The following is a 24,949-nucleotide window of genomic DNA, read 5'->3' as shown; positions in this document are numbered from 1 at the left end:
ACCTTTTATAATTTATAAAATTATGTCATATATATATATATATAAAAATTTGATACTGATCCGGTGGTAAGGACGGGGGACCCTCATGGGCGGAGGGTCAAAGACACGTGGAGGTCAACCCCAAGTTCCCGCCGAACGGAAGCATGCCGGGCCGAACGGAAGGAGGCCGGGCCGGACGGAAGCATGCCGGGCCGAACAGCAGGGTGTCAGGCTATGAGAGCCGAGCAGGCGACGACCCTGAACCTTCCCGGACGGACGACCACCTACGCCAGACCAAAGGCGAATATTCTGGCCGAGCGGCTTGATGGTCGATCCGGGAAGAGGACGTCAAAAAGTATGGGACAGCGGGTACGTCATCTTAGTAACCCCTGTTGCTGACAACAAGCATGTTCGAGGACCAGACCATACTCAGTATCGTACGACAAAGGGTTCTGTTGTCCCATCAAGGAGACGCTCAGACTGTAGCAGTATGGCGTCAGACATGCTCTTCTGACAAGCCCATGCTGCTGTATGGTATAGGACACGTGTACACCTCGGTTTATGTGCACCAAGCTCCCATAGCTCTATATAAGAGCCCTTAGACTTCACCGGAGGTATGAAATCTCTAATCCTAGGAGCCACTTTCTTATTCTTCGTCCACCTGACTTGAGCGTCGGAGGGTCGTCGCCGGGAACTCCTTCCCAGCCCGACTTCTTTGCAGGTTCACCGGAGGTCCATACGGCCGGTCGGAGGTCTACGTCAGCCCTTCGGAGAGCGTCACGTGCCCAGCGTCCGTTGATTCAGCGTTCGGACAGGATCAATTTGGCGCCGTCTGTGGGAGCGCTCCTGCATCCGATCAGAAGCAATGGACGAGACTGGACGACCGCACTCGGTGATGCTCTCCACAGAGAAGCTTGACGCTTTAATCGAGGCAAGAGCAGCTAAGCTCGGGGAGCAACAGAAACAGAAGGTGCGAGCCGAGCAGATGGCACAGCAGGCGACGTCTGCTTCGAGTAGCCGAGCGGCCCATGAGGACCGCCCGGAGCAGCTTTCAAAAGGGGGTAAAACAAGGATCCGACCGGCATTCAAGTGGGAGCAGCGCCTGCCCCGATATCGGTCCGACGAGGGGGTCTTCATCCAATGACGCCCAGAAAAACAAGATGCCCCGAACGGAGTCATCCCCCCATGGCTAGAACGCACCTCGTTTGGAACGTGAAGACGGACGACCAGGAAATTTCCGTCATCCTAATGGCCTTGAGGAGTTTTCAACGAGTATATCGTCTTCTCCTCACTCTACGGGTATTCGGGAGTCGAGAAATTGGGTCAGATCCCCTGCTAGTCGGCAGGTCAGTTTTTCGGTTATCTCTTTCGGTCATAAAATTTATTATAGTTTCTCGAGTGAGAACTCCCGCGCCGTTCGGCCGGGCGTATAACATCCGAGCTCATTCTCGAGGGTGAAGACCCCGTGTTGTTCGGCAGGGAGTATAGTAACCGAGCCAAAGGCTTGATGATGAAGACCCCGTGCCGTTCGGCCGGGAGTATATTAACCGAGCCAAAGGCTCGATGGGAAGGCCCCGGACCGTTCGGCCGGAGGTATATTGTACGAGCCGCACGCTCGATGTAGAAGGCCCCGGACCGTTCGGCCGGAGGTATATTGTTCGAGCTGCACGCTCGATGCCGAAGGCCCCGTACCGTTCGGACGGAGGTATATTATCCGAGCCAAAGGCTCAATGCCGAAGACCTTGTGCAGTTCCAAATTAGGCTAAGAAGACCGTCGAGCTTCGACGTTAAAAATCGAGAGACGAGCCGGCGTCTATAAACCCTCCAAGCGGAAGACCGTCGAGCTCCGACGTTAAAAATCGAGAGACGAGCCGGCGTCTATAAACCCTCCGAGCAGAAGACCGTCGAGCTCCGACGTTAAAAATCGAGAGACGAGCCGGCGTCTATAAACCCTCCGAGCGGAAGACCGTCGAGCTCCGACGTTAAAAATCGAGAGACGAGCCGGCGTCTATAAACCCTCCGAGCGGAAGACCGTCGAGATCCGACGTTAAACATCGAGAGACGAGCCAGCGTCTATAAACCCTCCGAGCGGAAGACCGTCGAGCTCCGACGTTAAAAATCGAGAGACGAGTCGGCGTCTATAAATCTTCCGAGCGGAAGACCGTCGAACTCCGACGTTAAAAATCGAGAGACGAGCCGGCGTCTATAAACCCTCCGAGCGGAAGACCGTCGAGCTCCGATGTTAAAAATCGAGAGACGAGCCGGCGTCTATAAACCCTCCGAGAGGAAGACCGTCGAGCTCCGACGTTAAACATCGAGAGACGAGCCGGCGTCTATAAATCTTCCGAGCGGAAGACCGTCGAGCTCCGACGTTAAAAATCGAGAGACGAGTCGGCGTCTATAAACCCTCCGAGCGGAAGACCGTCGAGCTCCGACGTTAAAAATCGAGAGTCGCGCCGGCACTACGGGCGTCCACTCAGTCGGACTATGCGCCTCCTTCGACTAAACTTGAAGGGGAGGCATGTGATCCGGTGGTAAGAACGGGGGACCCTCATGGGCGGAGGGTCAAAGACACGTGGAGGTCAACCCCAAGTTCGCGCCGAACGGAAGCATGCCGGGTCGAACGGAAGCATGCCGGGCCGAACGGAAGGAGGCCGGGCCGGACGTAAGCATGCCGGGCTGAACGGCAGGGTGTCAGGCTATGAGAGCCGAGCAGGCGACGACCCTGAACCTTCCCGGACGGACGACCACCTACGCCAGACCAAAGGCGAATATTCTGGCCGAGCGGCTTGATGGTCGATCCGGGAAGAGGACGTCAAAAAGTATGGGACAACGGGTACGTCGTCTTAGTAACCCCTGTTGCTGACAACAAGCATGTTCGAGGACCAGACCATACTCAGTATCGTATGACAAATGGTTCTGCTGTCCCATCAAGGAGACGCTCAGACTGTAGCAGTATGGCGTCAGACATGCTCTTCTGACAAGCCCATGCTGCGGTATGGTATAGGACACGTGTATACCTCGGTTTATGTGCACCAAGCTCCCATAGCTCTATATAAGAGCCCTTAGACTTCACCAGAGGTATGAAATCTCTGATCCAGGGAGCCACTTTCTTATTCTTCTTCCACCTGACTTGAGCGTCGGAGGGTCATCGCCGGGAACCCCTTCTCGGCCCGACTTCTTTGCAGGTTCGCCGGAGGTCCATATGGCCGGTCGGAGGTCTACGTCAGCTCTTCGGAAAACATCACGTGCCCAGCATTCATTGATTCAGTGTTCAGACAGGATCAGATACATTTACCTTTTGTTTCAGTTATAAAATTTATACCACAAGTACTTACCTTTCATAATAAAAAAAAAAACAAGTATATAAATAATTTTTTTTCCATTCCATTTTCTTCCTATGCTCCTAAATTTATTTTATCTGTATACTTTTTTAAGGTAAACACAGAGCATTATATAAGTGATAGGATGATCGGCGGTGAACGAAAGTCCTGTGTAGTATTGAACAGAGTCAATTATATGCGTATTATTTGCACGGTTTTCACGATTTCTATAAACCAGTATAAATATATTATTTTATTCATGAGATATTCATGAGCATTAACTATTAAATTCATTAATGTTAAATATATATTTATTTAAGATATAAAATAGGCTCCCATAAAATTGATATTCAATTTTATTTATAAAAATAAGGTCATGGAAAGTAATCCTATTCTTCTTTCCTTAATTCTTTGTTCTAATTATTTCTTCACGCTCCGTCATCTTTTTCATACCCGTTCTCTCACATGAAACGCGGCCTACTTTAGCTCCAATAACACGGCGAGTCTGATTCTGTAAATTGTGGAAAGCAGAACTAGTTTTTTTTTTTTTTTTGCTTTTCCAAACGACCTCAACCGGTAGAACAACAAGCAAGGCATCGAGATTTCTGTTACTTTATTTTTCTCCAGCCGATTCGCGATGAATCTTCTCCACTGCCACGCCGAAGTCCGCACCGCCCTCGCTGCCGCGGCCGCCGTATTCTGCTCCAGCCACGGCGCTACCCCATTCGCTGGCCGAGGGAGGAGTGAGTGGCGGCCCGCGGTCTCCTTTCGCCCGATAGTCTCCCCCCGCGTTGCCCCTTCTCTGAGGTCGTTCTCCGTTTCGAACGACGCCCTCGCTGCTGTTCCCGCGGCCGTGAAGGAGGGCGAGAAACCGGCGATTTGCACCGCGGACGAGCTCCACTATGTCCCGGTCCCTGGCACCGAGTGGAAGCTCGCTCTCTGGCGTTATAGACCGCCTCCTGAGGTACTGGCTCTCGCAATCCCGCTGTATCTTTGATTTGTTTCGTGCGCCGTTGTTTGAACTGTGCGCTGGTGGGGATCTATAGGTACCGAAGAGGAATCATCCCTTGATGCTGTTGTCTGGGGTTGGCACTAACGCGATCGGATTTGATCTTTCTCCAGGGGTTAGTACCATTTAGGATTTTTTTTTTCCTTCTTCTTCTTTCTTTTCGTCCTCTTCTTGTCATCGTCATTTGTTAGTCAATTGTCTTCATTACGTAGTTATTTGATCACAAGGAAAACCTGCAAGCAAGATAACGGAACTATATAATTTCCCCATTTCGGTGGTGTCACGATAACAACCAAGGTTGTCTAGGTGCGTGGAATATAGGCTTGACACCCCGTGCTTCTGATGTGTTACAGAACCAAAGCAAATCCATAGGTAAAATCATGGAGTTCCAACTGCTTTTTGAAAAATGTTAAAGGTGGAAAACTCCACATTGCATTGCTTTGAAAATGATGGTGGAAAATTGAAAAAGACATATGGTGAATCCTTTGATCGAAGGCTCCAGCAACTCAATTACCACTCCATTCCCATTGCCAATTGCCACGCCAATCAGGAGCTTCCCTTGTCTAATCCAACAATCTTCTCTGTGGTACATCACAGAAAAATGCCAAAGAAAAGAAGGAAATTCAGGGGGAATATGATTCATTCCGAATCTCTCATCTATTGCCTTCATCAAAATGTTTCATTTTAGACCTAATATCAACTGGAGCATACCTCCCTCGCTTGGTTGTGTCCTAGAAAATCACCCAATTTGTGCTACTCCCAGTATGTAGATAATGTTAATCTTCAATGGTCTCACAATTCTTGTGATAACTTCTCAGTGAATCACTGTATTCAATTCTCTTATATGAGGTAGGAAATACCCTTGTGATAAAAGTCCTTGTCTTTGGGTGGATATGATGAATATAGTACACACCATGAATTTTTAGAATGATATGGCATTCTCAATGTTAATAACTGCACCATTTGCCAGTTAGAGGAGGAATCATGCATGCATCTTGTTTCGTTTTTCTGCCTGGTACATTTCTCCAAAGGCATTCTTTGTTCAAACTCAGTTAACATGGCAATTGAGCAAAGATCCTTTTGATTAGCCCCTTGATCCTCTCTCAATTCACAAGGCTAGAGTCAGAATATGGCATTGAAATTTAAACCAGAGGGATCAAAACACTATACTCTTCTCAGGATGGTGGTGGAAAATTAATAGCTCAGCTGATTCAAAAAGCTCCCTTTCCCACCAACATCATCCATATGCATCTCTGTTTCCCCAGTGGCCATTTCTCCACATCTCTTTCTATGCTTGAGAATTTTGTGGCACAAGTTTAAGAACATCAGATTTCTTCCCATATCCTTGTTAGTTTCTCTATTTTATTATTTTTGCTGATACCTGTTAATGTATATTCAGGCTTCATTTGCTCGTCACATGTCTAACCAAGGTTTTGATACATGGATAGTTGAAGTGAGAGGCGCCGGATTGAGCAAACGTGCAGATGAGTGGAAGGCGGTTGATGATCCTTTAATTAAGCCTGTTATATCAGTTGCTAATTCTGTTGATGCAGCTAATCAAAAGGGTGTTATGTCAGCTGGAGTAGAATTGGTTGGGAATTCTGGTTCTATGCCAGATCCTAAAAGTACAAATGTTATGCCAGTTGGAGAAAAGATGGTTGGGAACTCCAGTTCTTTGCCAGATCCTAAAAGTACAAATGTAAATGGGAAAATGGTCGATAGTTTTACTTGGAATGAATCAAAATTGGTAACTGAGCTAAGTGATACTTTTATGCGCTTGGCTGAAAGACTGTCCGGTTATCTAAATGAAGGTCAATTAAGGGATATCTCAGATAAGTTCTTTGATCAAATTTCAAAACTTCTGGAAGACACCCGACTATCTGAGCGCTTCAATGAGATCACAGAAAACATATCCACTTTGCTAGAAACAAGACAGAATTCTGCTTTTGCTGAGCAAATAAAGGATCTGAGTCAACGCTTAATAAATGTGATTGAAGAAGGTCATCGATCAGTTTCTCCTCAGCTGTTTGACTTGCAAGAGCGCCTTTCAACAACCATACAAGACTTTGAGAATCAGCTTGATTTAATTGTGACTTATAACTGGGACTTTGATAACTACTTGGAGGAAGACATACCTGCTGCGGTGAGGTGACAGGTCCTTTTTTAGTAAAAAAAATCAATTTGGCAATATTTAGCCGCACACATATAAGAATTCATTCTTTAAACTTGGGAACTTATGAGGTTTATTTTCTTTTTTAGATGGAATACATAAATCTTGAGACTCAGAGTAAGGATGGAAAGTTGCTAGCGATTGGGCACTCTATGGGGGGAATCTTATTATATGCTATGCTATCCAAATATGGTAAAGTTTGATTTTTATTATAATGGCAGATTATTCTAAGATGGTAGTAATGATGGGGCCTCTTTAGTTCAGATAGTTATTTGTCTTGTGATTCACTTCATCTTTCTGTCTTTGCTTATGAATATGCTAACTATAGCTATGGGTTGCACACATATAGTTGTATGCAATAATTTGTAATGCATACACAACTGGATACAGTTCAGATTTAAAACAGTTGTTGGTTCATGTTGTCCGCCCTCATTTCTTCCTTTTCTATTCTTGCCTCTGTAGTGTGTGACTCTTTTTGGTTCATGTTTCCCCCTGCATATCTTCCTTATTGTTGCCTCTCAAGTGTGTTACTGCCTTCAAGTTAGGCTTCGTATGCTAAATCTTATTGCTCTATTGATTATTTAAGAAGCACTTCTCTTCTACCGACTACATTGACGTCCTTAGATGTCCTGATCCATGATTTATCTGTGGAAATGAAAATGTTTAACACACTAGATACTTTCACTGGTTCGTATTTTAACACTAGATGCTTTCACAAATGGTATTATGAACTGCCATGACAAGATATTTTGATCCATGGCTTTTATGGACCACTTGAGGTTAGCTATTGACAGTGATACCATGCTAATGTTGCTAGCTTGCATTGATAACCAAGTAGCATCAGATCCATCATGAATGTTGAAGCTAGGAGGCTCCATGCGCATTGGTCTCACATAAGCACAGTGGTCTTTTATATAAATATAAGTTGGTTCCTTTTATAACAGCTACTGTTATGAAGCTTGAGCTTTAGGGATAAGTGGTTAACCATTCGAATTCAACATCATATCAGAGCAAGAGGACCAAGGCTCGAATCCTATTTATGTCAGACAAAAAATAGGCACGTATTTCTGAGTCATGGTAGGCATGAGGGGGCATATTAAAGGTAGGAGGGATATGCAGTTTTACACAATGTTCTATTGTGGGATAATTCCATAGTAGTCTTTTCCAAATATCCTAATCTGATTGCTTGTTGTTGTAATGAAACACCATTTTTTTTTCTGTTTTGAGAAAATGATGTATGAGTTCATGCTTAATGAAATGATCTTAAATTTAGTACTGAGTGCAAGTCATTGAGATAAACCCAGGATAAGTAACTTCTTGCCTCCTCAGTGCTATAGAACTGACTTTTCTTTCTTCTCATTGCTTAGCCTATGAAAATAGAAAACCTAAATTGGCTGGAGTAGTTACTTTGGCATCTTCTGTCGACTACACAACCTCTAAATCATCACTGAAATTGTTACTACCACTTGTAAGTTGCATGTTTATTTTTGTGTGCATTAAATTTGACACTTTCATTTTTTTAAATTTTTTTTTTTTTTACAATTTAATAGAGGAACCTAATTTTGTTTATTTATTACACAGGCTGATCCTGCGCAGGCTCTTAATGTTCCTGTTGTCCCTTTAGGAGCTTTACTAGCAGCTGCCTATCCTTTATCATCTAGACCTCCATATGTTCTGTCATGGCTTAATGATCAAATATCAGCACAGGATATGATGCACCCTGAGTTGTTTACAAAGCTTATCTTGAATAATTTTTGTAAGTACAAATTTACTGAACCGTAGCCTTAATATAGCAGTTAGCATGCTCATACTGCAGATACATTACATGCTGATATACCAGCCGCCAATTTTCTGACTGGTTTTTTGCTTTGATTCAAATCAACTTCTACTTTTCTTTTGTGGCAAGCCTATTTACCTTCATATTTATTTTTAATCCCTCTAGATTAGTGAACACTATATTTGGGGATAGTACATGCAAATAAGTGGCTTTGGCTTCTTTTTTTTTCTTTGGCTTGGTGGATGAATGATTTAGTTTGTACAACTCTAAATCTAGCTTGGTCAACTTTATATAGTTTTGTGGAATTCTCTTTGAAAGATGTGGATGATGTGATTAATATGCACAGAAAAGGCAAGTCTGAAAGGGTATGATTGTTTGTAGCTTATGGTTTACTTTGATGTTTAGATATTTGTAGCTTGTGATCTTAAAACAGCTGGTTCTTCAGAGTAAATGCTACAATGCAGTTTGTCAGTTTTTTTTTTCAGAAACCATTCCTTTTTTTTTCTCTATTTACGGTTTTTTTTCCTAAAACATTTTGTTTGTGTTCCCATAAAATAAGGATGGAGTAAAAATTACTTTTATTTTACAAAAGGATAAAACTCTCTTAATTACTTTATATCCGTTTCAAATGTCACCATCTTACATTCTGAATCATGGTACTTCTTTCCTGAACATAAAAATGCAATGGTTTTATATTTATTTATCATGGTTTATTAGTCATATTTGGTTAGATAAGGAAGTTCTTTCAGTTAAGTGTTCCTTAACCCCTAATAGTAATTTAGGCCTTGCCATTTATTGTTTTCTGTATTTGCTGACTGCTTCCAGATGTCCCCTAATTTGTATGTTCATTTTCTACCATCACACATAATCCACCAGCTATAGCCGATGGCTGAACATGGGTTTAAAGCAAGGACAATCAACTGGATAAAGTGTTTTCTCTTTCTTAGCTTGCTACCTATGAGTCTAATGTTAAGTTCAAGTGTTCAACCAAGTGCAATCATCGTTGAAACTTAATGAAGGCTCACTTCTATCCCTAAATAAATTTCTATGTGTCCAGCATCTATTGAACCGTCTCTCTATCTATCCAGTCTTTATTTTCCACACTGTAGTCATTTTTAACAATTGTGTTGTTTTGCTATTTGGATGATATTGAACTTCTTTATCTGCAGGGCGGAACACGCTCTGTAAATAATATCTCAACATAAATTGTTCTCTTTCTTTTTTGGGTCTTTACCTAGTTCATGTTTTTTGAGCTCTCTATGTCTTGGCAGGTACTGTGCCTGCCAAAGTGATCCTCCAGCTAACTACTGCTTTCCGCGATGGAGGTCTTTGCAACAGAACTGGCACTTTCTTTTACAAGGATCATCTGCACAAGTGTGCGGTGCCTATCCTTGCTCTGGCTGGAGACCGAGACATGATATGCCCTCCTGAAGCTGTGTATGGTAAGAGTTGTATTGAAACTTGTAAAAGGAAATCTATTGATCAACAGTCTCTTAAATTCTACATGCTTGATGGTCAGAAACTGTTAAAGTCCTTCCAAAGAAAATGGGCAGCTATAAGGCCTTCGGGAAACCTAATGGCCCACATTATGCTCACTACGATCTAGTTGGCGGCCGACTGGTAAATAGCTAACTCCTTCAATTGGTTGTTTTCTTGGTGAAGAAACTGGTAAAAGTCGTTAGCTGTGTTTGGTCTCTTATGCAGGCTGTTGATGAAGTCTATCCTTGCATTATACAGTTTCTTTCTCTCCATGATTCTTTATCGCCATCCACTTCAACTTAACATCTAGGGGACTATTTACCTGAAAAGTTACGTGAAGAAACCATACCACAAACTTGAAAGGTTAGGGTTGCATCATACACCTTTGGTTCTAATACATAATTAGTCCTAAGGTTTGACTCTTGATTCAGATACCAACAGAAAAAGTAAATGTTTTACTAAATTTTAGAAATTCGTACAGTTTTTTTAATTATAAATGATCTCCTTTTCCCCTTAAATTCCATCTTTAAAAAAAAAAATCTGTATGGTATTCCAGTTTCTCTTGGTTGAATTATCTAATCCTCATAAAGTATGTGCCTATTTGTGCAAATGGTGGATTTGGAAATTCTTTATTAATATCAAATTTTATTTCATAATGACGTCTATAATTTGGTACAAAACGTTTTGATGCTATTCCAGTACCAATGGCATACAATAGTTAAGTATTTTCAATATATAATCGTGGTTAAACAAAATTAAATGGAAAGATAATTGTGACCTATATGAGTTGATTAAATCTAGCAACCCTTTAATAATTCGATAGGTCTATAAAATATTTTCAATTTTTAACAACTGCATCGCATATTTTAACTTTTGAAACAATTCATCACAAACAATTATAACTAATTTTTAGTTAATTTTTGAAAGTATTATTTCATATGACATCATATTGCATTTTGAAATATCCTATATTAGTATTTTATTAAATATGAATATTATTGCATTCAAGCTTATTAAATCAATATTGCCAAGCTGTCTTGGATGACATAAGAATCATCGCACGAACTGATGAACTTACAAATCCAAACACAAAAATAACAGATTTTGGTATCTATCTATCTATATATATATAATGATCGAAAGCTATTTTAATCGATCTGCTCCTGCATCGTCACATGAACTTTCACTTCTATCATCGCACGATATCTTCCTCTTAATCCCAACGGCGGCGGCGGTGGCGGCGGCGCCAATTGCACCACCAACGATGTCAACACCAAACAGCCTGATGGAGCGAGTAGCAGCCGCCGGTGCCACGCGCCCCCCGCGCGGGAAGATGAAGAGCCGCTTCTCTTCGCCGGAGGTGGAGCCGTGGAAAGTCACCACGTCGCCGGCCCGGAGCCCCTTTTCCTTCACAAACCAATTCCATCCCCTGGTCAGCACGTAAGTCTTGATGCTCTTCCAGTACGAGTAGCGGAAGCGCCACACCTTGCCGCGCTCGTCCTCGAAGCTCAACACCACGCCCCTGTCGTCCTCCCGCAGCGGCAAGTGCTTCTCCGCGTGGTGCTTCGGGATGACGAGCCGGTTCAGCTTCCCGACGTCGCTCGGCATCAGGGCCTTCTCGAACAGGGGCTTCCTCTGTTCCGCCCCCGCCGCGGCCGCCGCTCCTCTGTTCCTGACCAGCTTCAACTCGTCGCGGTACGTTTGCTTCCGCAGCATGTCGACGATTTCCTCCTTGGACCGGGAGCAGAGGAAGGCGAGCTCCTCCGCCTCCAGGGGCTCGAAGTTGGTGACGGCGCCGCAGCCGCGGAACCGCCGCACGGCCACGTCGTACGCGCGCGCGGCCTCGGCCTTCACGTCGAACGCGCCCAGCCACACGCGCCTCTCCCTGTCGTAGAACTGCGCGCCCCAGCGGCCATAGGGAAGCGGCACCACGCCCATGTACTCCGGCTGCGCCGGCGCCGCAGCCAACGTCCCGCCGGACTCGGAGCTCACCTCGGGCTCGATCACCTCGCACTGCCTGTTCTCGACGCAGCTCGTCTCCATCCGGAACGATCGAGGAGTCGGAATGCCGGCGATGTGGATTTCTGATGCTATATAGAAAATGATGCACATCTTTTCATAAAACAGCGGGCTGAGAGATCTAATGGAACGCATAGATTTTCTGCAGGCGGCTCCACAAAATGTCCTATGAAGGATATTTTTCTAGCCGTCCAATTGGAGCAAACGTCATCCTGCAGCTGATGATGAAGCGATCCAATGGATGAAACCGATCCCCCCATAGAATTTTCTGCGCGGATACTCATAGAATTTTGCATTCTGTTATGGTTGGGTTCAACTCACTTGATGAGCCATGGTCAGTAGTAAATGAGACCTTCCTTTTATGCGGGCAAGGAATTACAGTAATCATCTCTTTACTAAAATAGGCCTTCTTTTTAAATAATAATCATGGTGAATTACTATACATGTTCTTCAATACAAATAATCTTCCCCTCAGATTTTTTTTTTAAAAAAAAAACTCATTTTCACCCCTAGTCACTCAACGGTATAATTTGGAGATGTATTATAAGGAATATTTGGAATGAGCATAATCAATTTTTTTCACTATAATTTAATAATCAATAATTTTTCCCTTGAGTTCATGCACGAGCTCGTATAATTTTGCGCCATCCTCGTTTTGCTCTTTATAGTTTTATATCTCGAGCCTTTTTTTTAATGTTTTATTGTAAATAATTATTGTATTGTATAATTTAAAGCATTCAAATGAGATAATTTTAATATATTGGAGCAAAAGTTAAGTCGTCTTCTTATTGACTTTTCAAGGACTATCCTACATTCTCTGAAATGAGGAAAATTATAGAGAATATTTGTCCTAATATAGTGGCCATTTGTATGAGAAAAATTAGACACTAAGATATTTTGTAATACTGAAAATTGAACTATAGAAAATTTGAAGAAAAATAGATAGAAAAAGGTCAAAATGGGTAGAAAAAGATCGGTAGAGAAATGAGAGAGAATGGGGATAAATGCGCCTTCCTTTTGTTTTTAATTGTTTATTTGTTTATTTAAAGGTTTAAAGAAGGTTTGCAAACACACAAAATTAATTATATAAATTAGTAATCATTAAATAATAACGCATATTTCATTTCGATGTTAAGTATAACAATTGCAATTTTTAAATATATATTTTGTAAAAAAGGGAAACAAAATTTATCTTAACTTCCTTCCAATTATATGCTCTTCTCTATTTCGGATAAAACGAGAGTCAAAATATAAAGATTGAATGTGATTCATTTATTTATTTTTTACTTTTGCTTTTTATATAAAGATTAAACACACCGAGTTTAGAAGATTGGGAGGTCGGATTTATAAATTAAGGAAAATTCCGGTCGAGAAAATTTTTTCTCTGATTACATCACGAAATGAATTTTTAGATTCTTTCCCTTTCCCTTTTTTTACTTGTATTCAATAACTTACTGCTATTTGTGAAAATAATTTCATCAATCCAAAATATGATGGAATGCCACTGTACTAATGCCGGTCGTGCACATCTGACTCGCTCATTAAAGGGTGCCTTACGACCCTCCTTTTAAACTATTAGATCATTGGGGTAAACATTATTATTTTTTATAATAATAATAATAATAATAATTATTATTATTATTATTATTATTATTAATTTAGTTATCCAATCCTTTAAAATTTTCTTACTGTACATAACAATTTCTAGAGCTATAAATATAACAAATAATCATCTTAATTTTACTACTTATTATTTAATTAAAAATTTAGACCATTTAAAAAATAATTTAAATTAGGTTAATATTTTTTTGATATTAAAAATAATTTTAAAATTTATTAATAATTTTTTAGATATTTTTTATATAAAAAATATGTGCCATTATATATATATATATTCACATCAATTTTTTTATTACTATATTTAAAATTTAAAATAAATAACTTATTTTATTAAATTTAGATAATCATTTTTCACTTCACATCTATTTTTTATTATTATTAATAACCCATCAAATATCCTAAAATTTTCACCATCCTTAATTTTTTATTATTATTTTTTTCTATTTTTTATTATTATATTTATGGAATGAGTGAAAAAAGAGAGATTGAAAAGATTGAGTGGAAGAAGAGAAATTAAAAATAAATATTATTTTATTTGTAAGGTAGAGATTTCATTTATAAATTTAAAGAATCACTATTCATCAAATCTAAATTTAATGAATGGATAAGGTAATTAATGTAAAGAATTTTTAGTTATCCTATCTAAAATTTAAAATAATTTTTTTAGATAGATTAGAGCATCAACGTCCATTTCTCTATTACTATATCTAAAATTAGGGTAAATGATACACTTTATTAAATTTAAATAATCACATCAAATACTTTAATTTTTTTATCCATTACATCAAATACTTTAAAATTTCTATCATCCTTAATTTTTTTATTATTATTTTTATTTTATTTTTTATTATTATATTTATGAAATGAGTGGAAAGAAAAAGATGGAAAAAATTGAGTGGAAAAAAAGATGTTAAAAAAAACATTATTTTATTTTTAGGATATAGATTTCATTTTCTAAATTTAGAGAATCTTTATTTACGAAATCTAAATTTAAGAAATAAATAAGATAACTAATTTTTTAATAGAGTAGCTGATGTGGATGTTCTTTCCGTGAATTTTGTATCTTAGTTATAAAAAAAAATTAATAATAAAAAAAATCACTGGGTTATTTTAGCATGGCCAAATGGTTTCTTTCTGAAAAAAAAACAGAAAAATCAAACAAAACAAAAAGACTAAATACTTCGTAGTATTTAAAGAAGATACTATCTTTGATGATATTTATACAATATTTTAAAATTTATAATAACAAATCTGGTTTTTCTTGCACCATTAAGTTACAGTCGGTGGATCGCATAAAATAAACTGCAAAATTGAAAAGACAAAAAATTCCAAAAAAAAAAATTTGATAAGCAAAATGACCGCAAACCAACTCGAGTCTCCCCCTTCAAGATCAACAAAAGCAAAGCCGGCGTACCTTCAACCATCACATCGAAGTCCTTTTTTCGTAAACGGCGGCGGCGAAGAGCTCACACCATTCGGACCACATAGGTCGGCCCCATCGGCGCACCCATTCCGGCGACCATTCCCCCGCTCGCGGCCTGCCTCTCGTCGAGGAACAAATCGTCGGTTACCCTGAAGACCGCGTGGATGGCAACGAGCACCGTCCCCGCGGCGATCGACCTGAACACGCTCGATCCCAGATCTGTGGAGACGAGCGCGAAGAAGGTGGCCAGGGAGAGCAGGCCGAGGACGGTCCTGTCCTCGAATCGACGGCCGAAGAGGACGAGCGGTTCGTCGCGGCCGAGGTAGAGGTAGATCCAGGCGGCGGCGAGGGCGATGGAGGCGGCCAGGGAGGAAGGCTGCCAGATGATGCCGAGGGCGAGGGCGACGAGGAGGGAGATGGCGTAGTTGGAGCGGAAGTATCCGATGTTTCGGCGGATGCGGTAGAACGTCTCGCCGGAGGAGCCGGGGCGGACGAGGGCGGAGGGGTCGAGGAACTGCCCCCAGGGGCGCTGGGAGGCGACCAGGCTGCCGCCCTGCTCGCGAAGGCGGGAGAAGAGCGCGGCGGTGCGAGCGGCGGAGAGAACCCCCGGCGATGACTGAGGCGAAGGGGGAGGGGCGGAGGCGGGAATGGTGCCGTAGCCGGCGGCCGAGGCGGAGCGCATGGCGAAACGGGGAGATGGACGAGGGAAACGCAAATGCGGAGGAGCGTAAGCGGTAAGCGGATCGCCGCTCCGGTTCACGACTCCGCTCCGGTAGGCAAATGGTGGGGTAGAGGAGCTTTTATAACTAAAAGCGTCCTTAAAAAGGGGCCCCGAGAAGAGACGGGTGATCGTCCTGAAAGCGAGATCGTCGGGTTAGTCGACGGTGATAGGTGGGTATGAATTTAGGTGCGTTTAAAATGAAGGGGACAAACGCAGTTCGACGGCGAGAAAAAAGGTGGACCTTTGTTGGGTTAATTGCTAAAAATGCCACAGCCCGAATATCAAAATTACACAATTAAAAATCAACAAAAATATTAAATAATTTGTTTACAAACCCCAAATTGAAACCCCTCGCAACCCGAATCCAAACCCCAAATCGAAGAAGGATTCTCCTCCTCAATCCTTCTCTATGGCCACTCTTCAGCTGCACCCCTGCGCCCTCCTCGACTCGCTCCACGCCTCCGTCTCCCGCCTTCGATCTCCCCGCTTCCTCGTCGTCCGCCGCTTCTCTGCCGTCTCCCCTTCACTGCGCTCCCTTCGCGAGCGAAGCGATCGACCTAAGGCTCATCGTTTCCCCGAAAACGACCTCCAAAGGCCTCCCTGGATCAACGGATGGAGAGGGCCCTCCTTCCGACCGTTCCCGAAGTGGCCTCCATCCGCTGTCGACTATCGGCATGGTCTTTCCAGCGACGACGAAGAGTTCGGCACTAGTAGGAGCACCGGAAGCAGCACCATGTCTAGGATTGTGGAGAAATTGAAGAAATTCGGGTATATTGATGATTCCGAGGAGGTAAAGGAGACTCCTTTACCGGAGAAAGGATCGGTGGAGGACATTTTTTACGCTGAAGACGGGATTCTGCCTGATTCGAGGGGTGGGTTATCATTTGATTTGAATGAGGAAATAAGGTTTCCGTGGGAGAAGCCATCTGAAGCGGACAATGTGGCTCCAGCGAGGAAGAAGAGGACCAAAACTTCGTTGGCTGAACTGACTCTACCAGAAGGAGAGCTGCGGAGGTTACGGCACATGGCGATTAGGACAAAATCAAGGACGAAGATTAAAGGGGCTGGGGTCACGAAGGAGATTGTGGATTTGATTCATGAGAAGTGGAAGACGGAGGAGGTAGTGAGGCTTAAGTGCGAGGGTCCTCCCGCACTTAATATGAAGCGAATGCATGAGATCTTGGAGGTAAGTCAACTTTTGATTTTTTTTTTTTCCCCCTCTTCGAAATACTGATTTTTCATACTTGTCGATCGAAACATTGTTTAGTCTTCTTTTTCTCTCCCAGACATATCATCTGACAACAGTTTTCATTTGATTAGTTGTTTGAGTTTCTATAATAAACCTGAAACCTTTCTTCCCTGTTATCCTGGGACCGAAACCCTGGACTCACAATTGAATGATCCTGGGTATACTTGGCATCCTACTCATTTGGCCGTGTTCCAGTTAATTTAGATGTACTTAGGACCACTGCCCTAGTGATGTTACAGTTAACAAGAGCATGATAAAAACGTACTCAATGTGTTCATTAACACACAGTAGTGCAGAATTCTCCAGTATGAGTGGTCAAAACAAGTTCTCAAATAACTGACCTACTGTTCAACCTGTAATAAAATTTGGGGCAGCTATGCCTGTTTCTTCCCATGATCTAGGAACTTGTTTTCACTAAGCATAAGTATTAGAGTCATGTTACACTTGAGCATGCTCAGCACTGAGATTATTGATAGATCTGTAAGTGTTTGATCAAGCAATCCCTTTTAATCATGAACTTAATCTAGTTGCTTATGCGTGTTTGTGTGCTATTGCCTATTATCTAATCATTTTTTATTTTTGCTGTTTCTGACATCTGCAATATCAATGCAGTCAATGCGTGCAATATTCAATTAGTGGCTTGTCACATGAATGTTTCAATATTTTAGTTGCATTTTTAAACTATGTTTTTGTAATTAATATTAGTGCATGTGGATTGTTCTTTCAAAAGGAATCAAATTGAAGGGATGCTCAATTTTCTTGCATTCACGAGCTGATTGTGGGTTCCATTAAAATTCTTGAAACCAACATAACTGTACCCCCTTGAATTTCCTAATTTCATATTTTCAGCATATAAAAGTAATCTTCCTAACTTTTTTTCTCCTTGCTTATTGCTCTGGTTTATGCGTGCTCGTACTATTTATATGAACCAACAGTTATAATTTTGACATGCCACCTTACCTTGCTTTTATTTTTAAATTCATTTTCCATTTACTCCAACTTTTGTGGATGGTTATGAAGCTATATGCTGATGATAACAATTGATTTATAAAAAATAGAGGAAAACAGGAGGGTTGGTGATATGGAGGTCAGGAACCTCTATTTCTTTATATAGGGGTGTGACCTATGAGATCCCTCAACCTGTGAAGATACGGTATCAAAGTCCTGAAAGAGCTGGTTTAAATTCCTTCAAACGAGATACATATAGTCTTGCTCAGGCATCTGAGTTTAGTAGAGGCAATCATATGGAAGATTTTCATGAAGGTGTATCGGCTGAAGTGGATAAGAGAAAAGATCTTCAACTTCCTCCAGAATCTCACTATGACAAAGAGATTGACAAACTATTGGATGATCTAGGTCCTCGTTACACAGATTGGCCTGGAAATGGACCACCCCCTGTAGATGCTGATTTGCTTCCAGGTGTAGTTCCTGGCTACGAACCTCCTTTCAGGATTCTCCCTTATGGAGTGAAACGTACTCTTGGACTAAAGGAAGGTACAGCATTACGCAGACTTTCAAGGGTATTGCCTCCTCATTTTGCTCTTGGTAAGCATGACTTTGTTTCTATGTCTTGAATAAATAAGTCTGGAAGTCATTGCCTTTGCGTAAAATTTTTGTTTCAAAACGTCTCAGGGAGAAGCAGGCGACATCAGGGGTTAGCATCAGCCATAGTGAAGCTTTGGGAGAAAAGTTCCATAGCAAAGATTTCTTTGAAGCGTGGAGTGCAGCTCACCAGCAGTGAAAGGATGGCGGAAGAGATCAAGGTTATTTGAGTCTCCTCATCAACAATTAGCATGCAAAATTGTTTATAGATTAATTACTTTTTAGATGGAGGTTCTCATAATGAATTACCAGGCTAACCATTTATAAAATCTAAATTGCATAATCTTCATTTCGTTGACTGTATATGAACCATGACCTGTAAAAGCTGTGAACAATGTAAATTTGGGATAACAGAAGAGTATGCACCTTCCCACCTGAGTTTAATCACATGAAACTAGGGAATCATATTAGATGACTAAACCAGCTAATCTGGCTCATCAAGTAAACTATGATATTTGCTGATTTAAGATCCACAGCCATAGTCAATTGATCTATTTTCTCAAATCCTAACTATTACTCCTTGTTAATTGCAAAAGAGTCCTTTTAGATTTTTTCACACTTCTTAAGAAAAACAATTAATATGCTTACATTTGGGGGGAAAAAAATTAAAACTAATATCTAAATTGCCCTCATCCAAACCCAATTATTGTGTACTGGGAATAAGAAAGAATTTAAAAGTGACAAAGAAACAAAGAAGAATGCATTAGAAACAGAGTATGTAGTGAAGGTAGAATTGAAAGATAAAAAGTTTCATTGTCTTGGTATATGAGAATGACAAATAATATGAAACAAATTTTCCTCTCTAAGAGGATTCTCTGTGGGAAACATAGGGAGCAATTGTGTAGAAATTTAACAAACAAAATATTTTCTAAAGATAGAAGCTTCCAGGATAATTCTTTTCTTTCTTGGCAAAACGTTATGCTTGGTGTAAACAACTTAACATTGTCTGGTGAAAGCATCATGCTGTTCCACTTACAATTGGATATAGAAGCTATGTTGAGGATATTTTGTTTGCAATATCACTTGCAACTAACAGATGCTGGAGAAAAAATCTCAGTGATGTGTTTAAGTTTCTGTACGCTTAAAAGCAATTATTTTTGCTTTTGTGTGGTGGATTTATGAAAAGATACTAATGTTTGATTCTCACTGTGAATGTCATAGGTTGGTTGATAGGTATATTTTTATGTTACCTGAGGGATTAAAATCAAGTTGTTTGAATCATACTAAGGGAGTGCTTGGTTGGAGGGAATGGAAATGAGGAATGGGAAAGGGATTGAAAGTTAGTGTTTGGAATGTTAATATTTGGAATGGGAATGGTGGGGCCCACGGATTCAAACCCTCAAATATGGGATTTGGCCATTACCAAGTAAAATGGGGGGAATGGGAATGGTGGGGTCCACGGATTCAAAACTCCTCATTCCCATTCTTACTTCAATGAATCCCATTCCTAATCCCATTCCCTTCCACAAACCAAGCACCCCCTAAATGGACCTCTAAAGTGTCAAGTTTTTGTGAATTATCTGTTTTCTGTTTTCTTTTTCTTCTGCCAATAGTCTGAAATGTGATTCATCCAAAAACCTTAGTATTTGCTAATGCTTCCTGTGCTTGGTTTCAGAAGCTAACTGGGGGTGCAATCCTTTCTAGAAACAAGGATTACATTGTCATTTATAGAGGAAAGGATTTCTTGTCCCCAGAAATTACGGAGGCATTGCTTGAGCGAGAAAGATTAGCCAAGACCCTACAAGATGAAGAAGAACAAGCACGACTAAGAGCATCATCCTCGGTTGCGTTAAATGACATGTCAGTTATAGAACCTGGGATCGCTGGTACACTTGGTGAAACACTAGAAGCTCATGCTAGATGGGGAAATGATATTGATGATGATCATGCGAACAAAATGGTGAGAGCTGCAGAGATGAATAGACATGCCAACATTGTGAGGAAGCTAGAGAGGAATCTTCTCGTTGTAAGTATCCTGACATAGGAAACCATCCTAACAATCAAAAGTATCCATTGAATAATTATCACATGTCTTGGTTGACATTTTATCTTACTGATTTATGCATCATTTCAAGTCCAAACTACTTGGGCCGGCTTGCATTGTTATCTAAATTTGAAAATCCTTCTTTAAAATAAGCAAGCGTCCTTTTTAGTTATTAAATTCAAGGCCATCCTTCCTTGTTTCCCTCTGTTAATTAACTCAAATGTTGTGTGCAGAATTTGTATGTTTTTCTGTTACTCTTCTTTTTCTTGGAGCCAAGTCTTAGGATTGCTAACAGGTAATAAAATTGTTAGGGTTATTGGTATGATGGGTTTAGTTCCACATTAGGAGTTTAATTTTAGGGTTCTGTTGTCTTATATTTGTTCATCTGATTAGTTTCTTTGAAAAACGATTCACTATTTCCCTTTTCCCAAACTTGACATGATATTAAAGCACCAATTTTAAGGTTAGGGTGCCTTTCTACTGCAAACCCCCTTAGGAGGAGGCCATCACTAGAATTGGCATCCTCCCCTCATCCTCTCCTATCTCTATGTTGTTTGATCTCTCCTTGCCCATAAGCCCTCATTACCATATCTCTATGTTGTTGCTTCCATGATTAAATCAAAGGCCAACAAGCTAGTACTCAAATAGGCCAAATCCATCTCCAAGTTGGTAAAGTTGGTCTTTACCATGAATGTGTGCGATCGTACTCTTTTGCAGGAGGTAATACAGGCAGTGGAAAGAGCATGTTGCTTTAACGAGGTTGATGTCCAAATAACTGTCTCCACCTTCAATTATTCATGTACTCATGCTACTTTTCCATTGTGAAACCTTTCAATTCTAGACTCCACCGTCACCACAAACATCCACACATACTCAGTCTACAATTTCTTTGCTGCACTATTTGCTACTCCAGCAACCCTTTTGGAAAAGGTAGATCCGCTACCTTAGCGGCCCCCCCTAGTACCGGCCCCACGGATATGGAGCTCCAGCAACCCTTTTGGGAATCTACCTTTGGTCGTTAGCAGCTTTCTCTAGTTCAAGCACTCATCTACTCTACCAGTGTAGCTTCTTCCACCTTGTGATAACTATGGCTTTGTCTTTAAACTGACATGACGAGAGGTAGAGGTGGAATTTATTGCATGAGACTTCAAACATGGTTTGAAATTGTACTGTACCTTGTTGCATAGTCGAAATTACTCATTTTTTTGGTAAATTACCAAAAAGATGATAATAATAGACACAGGTAAGCTCTTTTGTGCCACCTGTGCCCATCTTGTTAATCTTCTAACATTTGAGATTTCCTAGGCTAAGCTTCCTCTTTGCTGGATCAGATTTATTTTCCTTCATTCCCTGCTCCCTCATCTCGGCAAACTTGTTTCTTCAATTGAATTCTCTTCTCCCAGCACCTTCTCCTTTTCCATTTCGTGTGGTATGTTTCTCCTGTTATTCTTATTTCCTTTGGCATTTTCAAATCTTTTATTTCTTCCTCATAATGTTTCTTCTCCCTTGGTTTCTCACATCTACTCAACGACTCCTTGTCTTTCCCTTCTCAAGCTCCTTCATTTCAATCTTTCGATTATTCTCCAATCTAAATTCTTCGTTGAAGCAATCCTTGCTTCTTTTTCTTCTTCCCTCTCATTCATTCTAAAAAAGAACTTTGTTCAATTTGCTTGCTGCATTTTAGGCACCTGAAGAACCAGGGAAGACATGAATTATATGTTTTCTTCTCTTCCGGGGAGAACATAGTTTCCTTAGTGTACTATGTCCAGCAGAAGATGGAGCTATGCAACTTATCCTTTCTCTAGCACCCTTGGTACTTTCCTTTTTCTTTTTTCTTCAATGTATTGCATGCTTCTGTATGCACCATTTCATGAAGAAGCTCACTTGAGAGCTTAGTTCTTGGAGGTCTTCTTCATGTTAGTTGCACTTCATTCTTTCTCTCTTTATTGCATGTTCCATTGAATTTTTTTGGAGTTTGCTTAGTTGTGTTTTCATTTTCATAGTTATGATCTCAGTCGATTTCTTTATATTTTCTAGTTTTAGTTTATATAACAAGTTGTCATAATAGTTTCTATGCTTCAACTTGAGGTGGAGTGTTGAGTTATTGCTGTTGTGGATTTGGTCTCTAATTAGGAGTTTTGGTTTACGGTTTTGCAATGAATCTTATATAACCATGGAATAGCTTTCTTTGAAAGACAATGTAATATTTCCCTTTTCCCCTAAGCATAACAAGAATTACTCAAATTTCTAGGTTCTATTTAATGGATTCATAGTCACTAAGCATTTATCAGAAGTTGCAAAACGTAATTCGCCATTCCCTGTTTAGTCCTTTTATGTTCCTAAACTTCTAAGCTCTCATTAATATTGAATAAGAAGGAAATTTTCTCTAGTATCACAAGGTTTTTCTTTTCCTTTTTATTTTGACAATGGAGTAACTGGTCTTAGTTTCTATGAGGCTGTGGCTATACAATTAATCTAGATTTGCCTTAGATTGATTCCTTCCATCCAACAGTGTGCCTTAATCTGATTTATAATTATCAGGCAACCAGTAGCATTAAATTTACAGGAATTAAAGCCATTGATCATTTTTTTTTCGAGGCTGCAATTTTCTGTTGCTAAATTCAGTAGCATATTTCATGTGTGTCCTGCAAAAATGAGCAATCATATTTTATATTTTAGTACTCTAAACAATTTCTATGTCACAGGCTGAACAGAAGGTAGACAAGGCTGGTAGAGTTTTAGCAAAGGTGGAAGAATCATTGAAGCCGGCTGAACATGTTAAGGATCCTGAACCAATAACTGAGGAAGAAAGGTTCATGTTCCGGAAGCTAGGTTTGAGGATGAAAGCATTTTTGCTCCTTGGTAATTTTACATTGAATTCTCAATTTTATATTAGGCTCAATATTGTTTGAGCTGCATATTTTCTTGCAGTGCACTGGGATTTCACAGTTGGCCTTGACTTGTTTAAGGGCAATACTCATGAGTATTACATAACTGTTGTTTTTCGTGTATTGTTTGAGATGAATTCTTGCCGTTTTCATATCTTATGATTTAGACGTGCAGTTCCTTTCTGTCTGCCCTTGAACCGTCTATTTTAATTATTTTTGCTTCTTGTATGCATCTTCCTGAGTGTTAATGATGCTGGAAGTCCAAAACTGCAGGTAGGAGAGGAGTTTTTGATGGCACGATTGAGAACATGCACTTACACTGGAAGTATAGGGAATTGGTCAAGATTATTATCAAAGCAAAAACTTTTTCACAGGTTAAGAATGTTGCTTTGGCACTTGAAGCAGAAAGTGGGGGTGTCCTAGTGTCTGTGGACAAAGTCTCCAAGGGATTTGCCATTGTTGTGTATAGGGGGAGGGATTATCACCGGCCTCCTACATTGAGACCTAAGAACCTACTGACAAAAAGAAAGGCTTTAGCACGTTCCATAGAGCTCCAGAGGCGCGAGGTAATTAAAAAATTCTCATTGATGTAAATTTCTTCTTTGACTTTGGAACTCCTAAGCAAATAGTTTTTGTGTATTCTATTCTATTCTCTTTGGTCTTCTGATGGACACTGATCTTTGATTGTAGGCTCTAAACCGTCATATTTCGAATTTGCAAAAGAAAGTGGATCAACTTAGATCCGAACTGGTATCTTATTTCTGTTTTAAATAATTTAAGATCTCTAATTTTCTGGTTAAAAGCTGTGAGTCTCTTCAAATATATCTCTCTCAGGCACAAATGGACCTAGCTAAAGATCAAGGCGATGAGGACTTGTATGCCAAGCTAGACTCTGCATATTGTACTGAAGATGAAGAAGATACAGAGGTGAGTCTATTCTGAGAAAAACTCAAACTATTGCAATACTGCAACCTATGATTGTTTTTAATACAACTTGTATTTAGACATACTTTTGTTTTATCCATTGTTTGGGTGTCCGGAAATTTGTCTTCCTTTTTGGTCTTGTAGGATGATGATGTTGAAGCCTATTTGAACACTTTAAATAGTGATGTTGCCGTTGATGAATCGATGCACAATCACAATGTTCACGATGAAGAAGTACATGAGGTTTGAGAAAATATATTGCTGTCCCTTGATGTTACCTGGAGGTTACTAATATCCTTTGTATTTTGCAGGATGATGAGGGTTATCCTGATACCTTTGCCCGTGCTGCTGAAATTTACAACGTTGATGAAGAAAATGGAGAAGATTGAAGTCGCGATTGCGACCTTGAGAAAGATAGCCAGGTCGATAACAGCGACAAGGATGACCCGGGTGATTGTCTTGATCCCGCAGCTAGTCTGCTAACAGTTTGCAGAGGGGAAATACTTTGACGGCGACCATTTCTGTCATGGAATGAGGAAGGAATTTGTTGTTTTCAGCCTTGATAGCAAGTCAATGGACCCTCCAAGTGTTGAACAAAAGTTTCAAGATTCATGGAGCCTGTGTTAAAGAGGATTCTGAGCCTCAATAAACGTGTGTAAATTTCCAAAATTAGTACATTTTTCCCTCCTCCCCAATAAATTATTGCCAATGGATTCCTTCGTTTACTTAATCAAACGATCAGATTGTTCTAATATCTTAGTTTTTTGTCTGTTTTTTCCAGT

The 24,949-nt window shown here is 40.6% G+C and overlaps 4 protein-coding genes across 4 annotated transcripts; 2 read left to right on the top strand and 2 right to left on the bottom strand.

Annotated features, from left to right (window-relative positions):
- The first annotated feature begins 3,767 nt into the window (after nt 1–3,767).
- On the top strand, nt 3,768–10,255 carry LOC122034486. The gene is made up of 9 exons (XM_042593760.1): nt 3,768–4,266; nt 4,349–4,426; nt 5,711–6,454; nt 6,571–6,673; nt 7,849–7,949; nt 8,063–8,237; nt 9,530–9,700; nt 9,778–9,878; nt 9,963–10,255. The coding sequence occupies exons 1-9, from the start codon at nt 3,940–3,942 to the stop codon at nt 10,038–10,040; spliced, it is 1,878 nt and encodes a 625-aa protein (XP_042449694.1). The 5' UTR covers nt 3,768–3,939; the 3' UTR covers nt 10,041–10,255.
- Nucleotides 10,256–10,387: 132 nt separating this feature from the next.
- Nucleotides 10,388–12,129, bottom strand: LOC122034488 (AP2/ERF and B3 domain-containing protein Os01g0141000-like). Its single transcript, XM_042593761.1, has one exon. The coding sequence runs from the start codon at nt 11,889–11,891 to the stop codon at nt 10,881–10,883; it is 1,011 nt and encodes a 336-aa protein (XP_042449695.1). The 5' UTR covers nt 11,892–12,129; the 3' UTR covers nt 10,388–10,880.
- Nucleotides 12,130–14,842: 2,713 nt separating this feature from the next.
- LOC122034081 (PRA1 family protein F2-like) lies at nt 14,843–15,481 on the bottom strand. Its single transcript, XM_042593209.1, has one exon. The coding sequence runs from the start codon at nt 15,479–15,481 to the stop codon at nt 14,843–14,845; it is 639 nt and encodes a 212-aa protein (XP_042449143.1).
- Nucleotides 15,482–15,860: 379 nt separating this feature from the next.
- LOC122034241 (CRM-domain containing factor CFM3, chloroplastic/mitochondrial-like) lies at nt 15,861–24,947 on the top strand. Its single transcript, XM_042593399.1, has 10 exons — nt 15,861–16,706; nt 17,828–18,314; nt 18,402–18,532; nt 19,987–20,337; nt 23,061–23,217; nt 23,517–23,809; nt 23,934–23,993; nt 24,078–24,170; nt 24,312–24,410; nt 24,479–24,947. The coding sequence occupies exons 1-10, from the start codon at nt 15,930–15,932 to the stop codon at nt 24,554–24,556; spliced, it is 2,526 nt and encodes an 841-aa protein (XP_042449333.1). The 5' UTR covers nt 15,861–15,929; the 3' UTR covers nt 24,557–24,947.
- The last annotated feature ends 2 nt before the right edge of the window (nt 24,948–24,949 follow it).

The sequence above is a fragment of the Zingiber officinale genome, chromosome 11B (genome assembly GCF_018446385.1).
Source record: "Zingiber officinale cultivar Zhangliang chromosome 11B, Zo_v1.1, whole genome shotgun sequence".
NCBI lineage: Eukaryota > Viridiplantae > Streptophyta > Magnoliopsida > Zingiberales > Zingiberaceae > Zingiber > Zingiber officinale.
The sequence above is the reverse complement of the archived record's forward strand: the minus strand, read 5'-3'. Positions and strand labels throughout refer to the sequence as shown.

What these genes read in the sequence shown, in the direction of transcription:
- LOC122034488 (XM_042593761.1), bottom strand. Translation starts at nt 11,891, where the DNA reads ATGCGTTCCATTAGATCTCTCAGCCCGCTGTTTTATGAAAAGATGTGC.
- LOC122034241 (XM_042593399.1), top strand. Translation starts at nt 15,930, where the DNA reads ATGGCCACTCTTCAGCTGCACCCCTGCGCCCTCCTCGACTCGCTCCAC. An exon ending in GAATGCATGAGATCTTGGAG is followed by an intron (nt 16,707 to 17,827) that starts GTAAGTCAACTT and finishes TATAAAAAATAG; the next exon opens with AGGAAAACAGGAGGGTTGGT. An exon ending in ACGATGAAGAAGTACATGAG is followed by an intron (nt 24,411 to 24,478) that starts GTTTGAGAAAAT and finishes TGTATTTTGCAG; the next exon opens with GATGATGAGGGTTATCCTGA.
- LOC122034081 (XM_042593209.1), bottom strand. Translation starts at nt 15,481, where the DNA reads ATGCGCTCCGCCTCGGCCGCCGGCTACGGCACCATTCCCGCCTCCGCC.
- LOC122034486 (XM_042593760.1), top strand. Translation starts at nt 3,940, where the DNA reads ATGAATCTTCTCCACTGCCACGCCGAAGTCCGCACCGCCCTCGCTGCC. An exon ending in GTTATAGACCGCCTCCTGAG is followed by an intron (nt 4,267 to 4,348) that starts GTACTGGCTCTC and finishes GGGGATCTATAG; the next exon opens with GTACCGAAGAGGAATCATCC. An exon ending in ATCTAGTTGGCGGCCGACTG is followed by an intron (nt 9,879 to 9,962) that starts GTAAATAGCTAA and finishes TCTCTTATGCAG; the next exon opens with GCTGTTGATGAAGTCTATCC.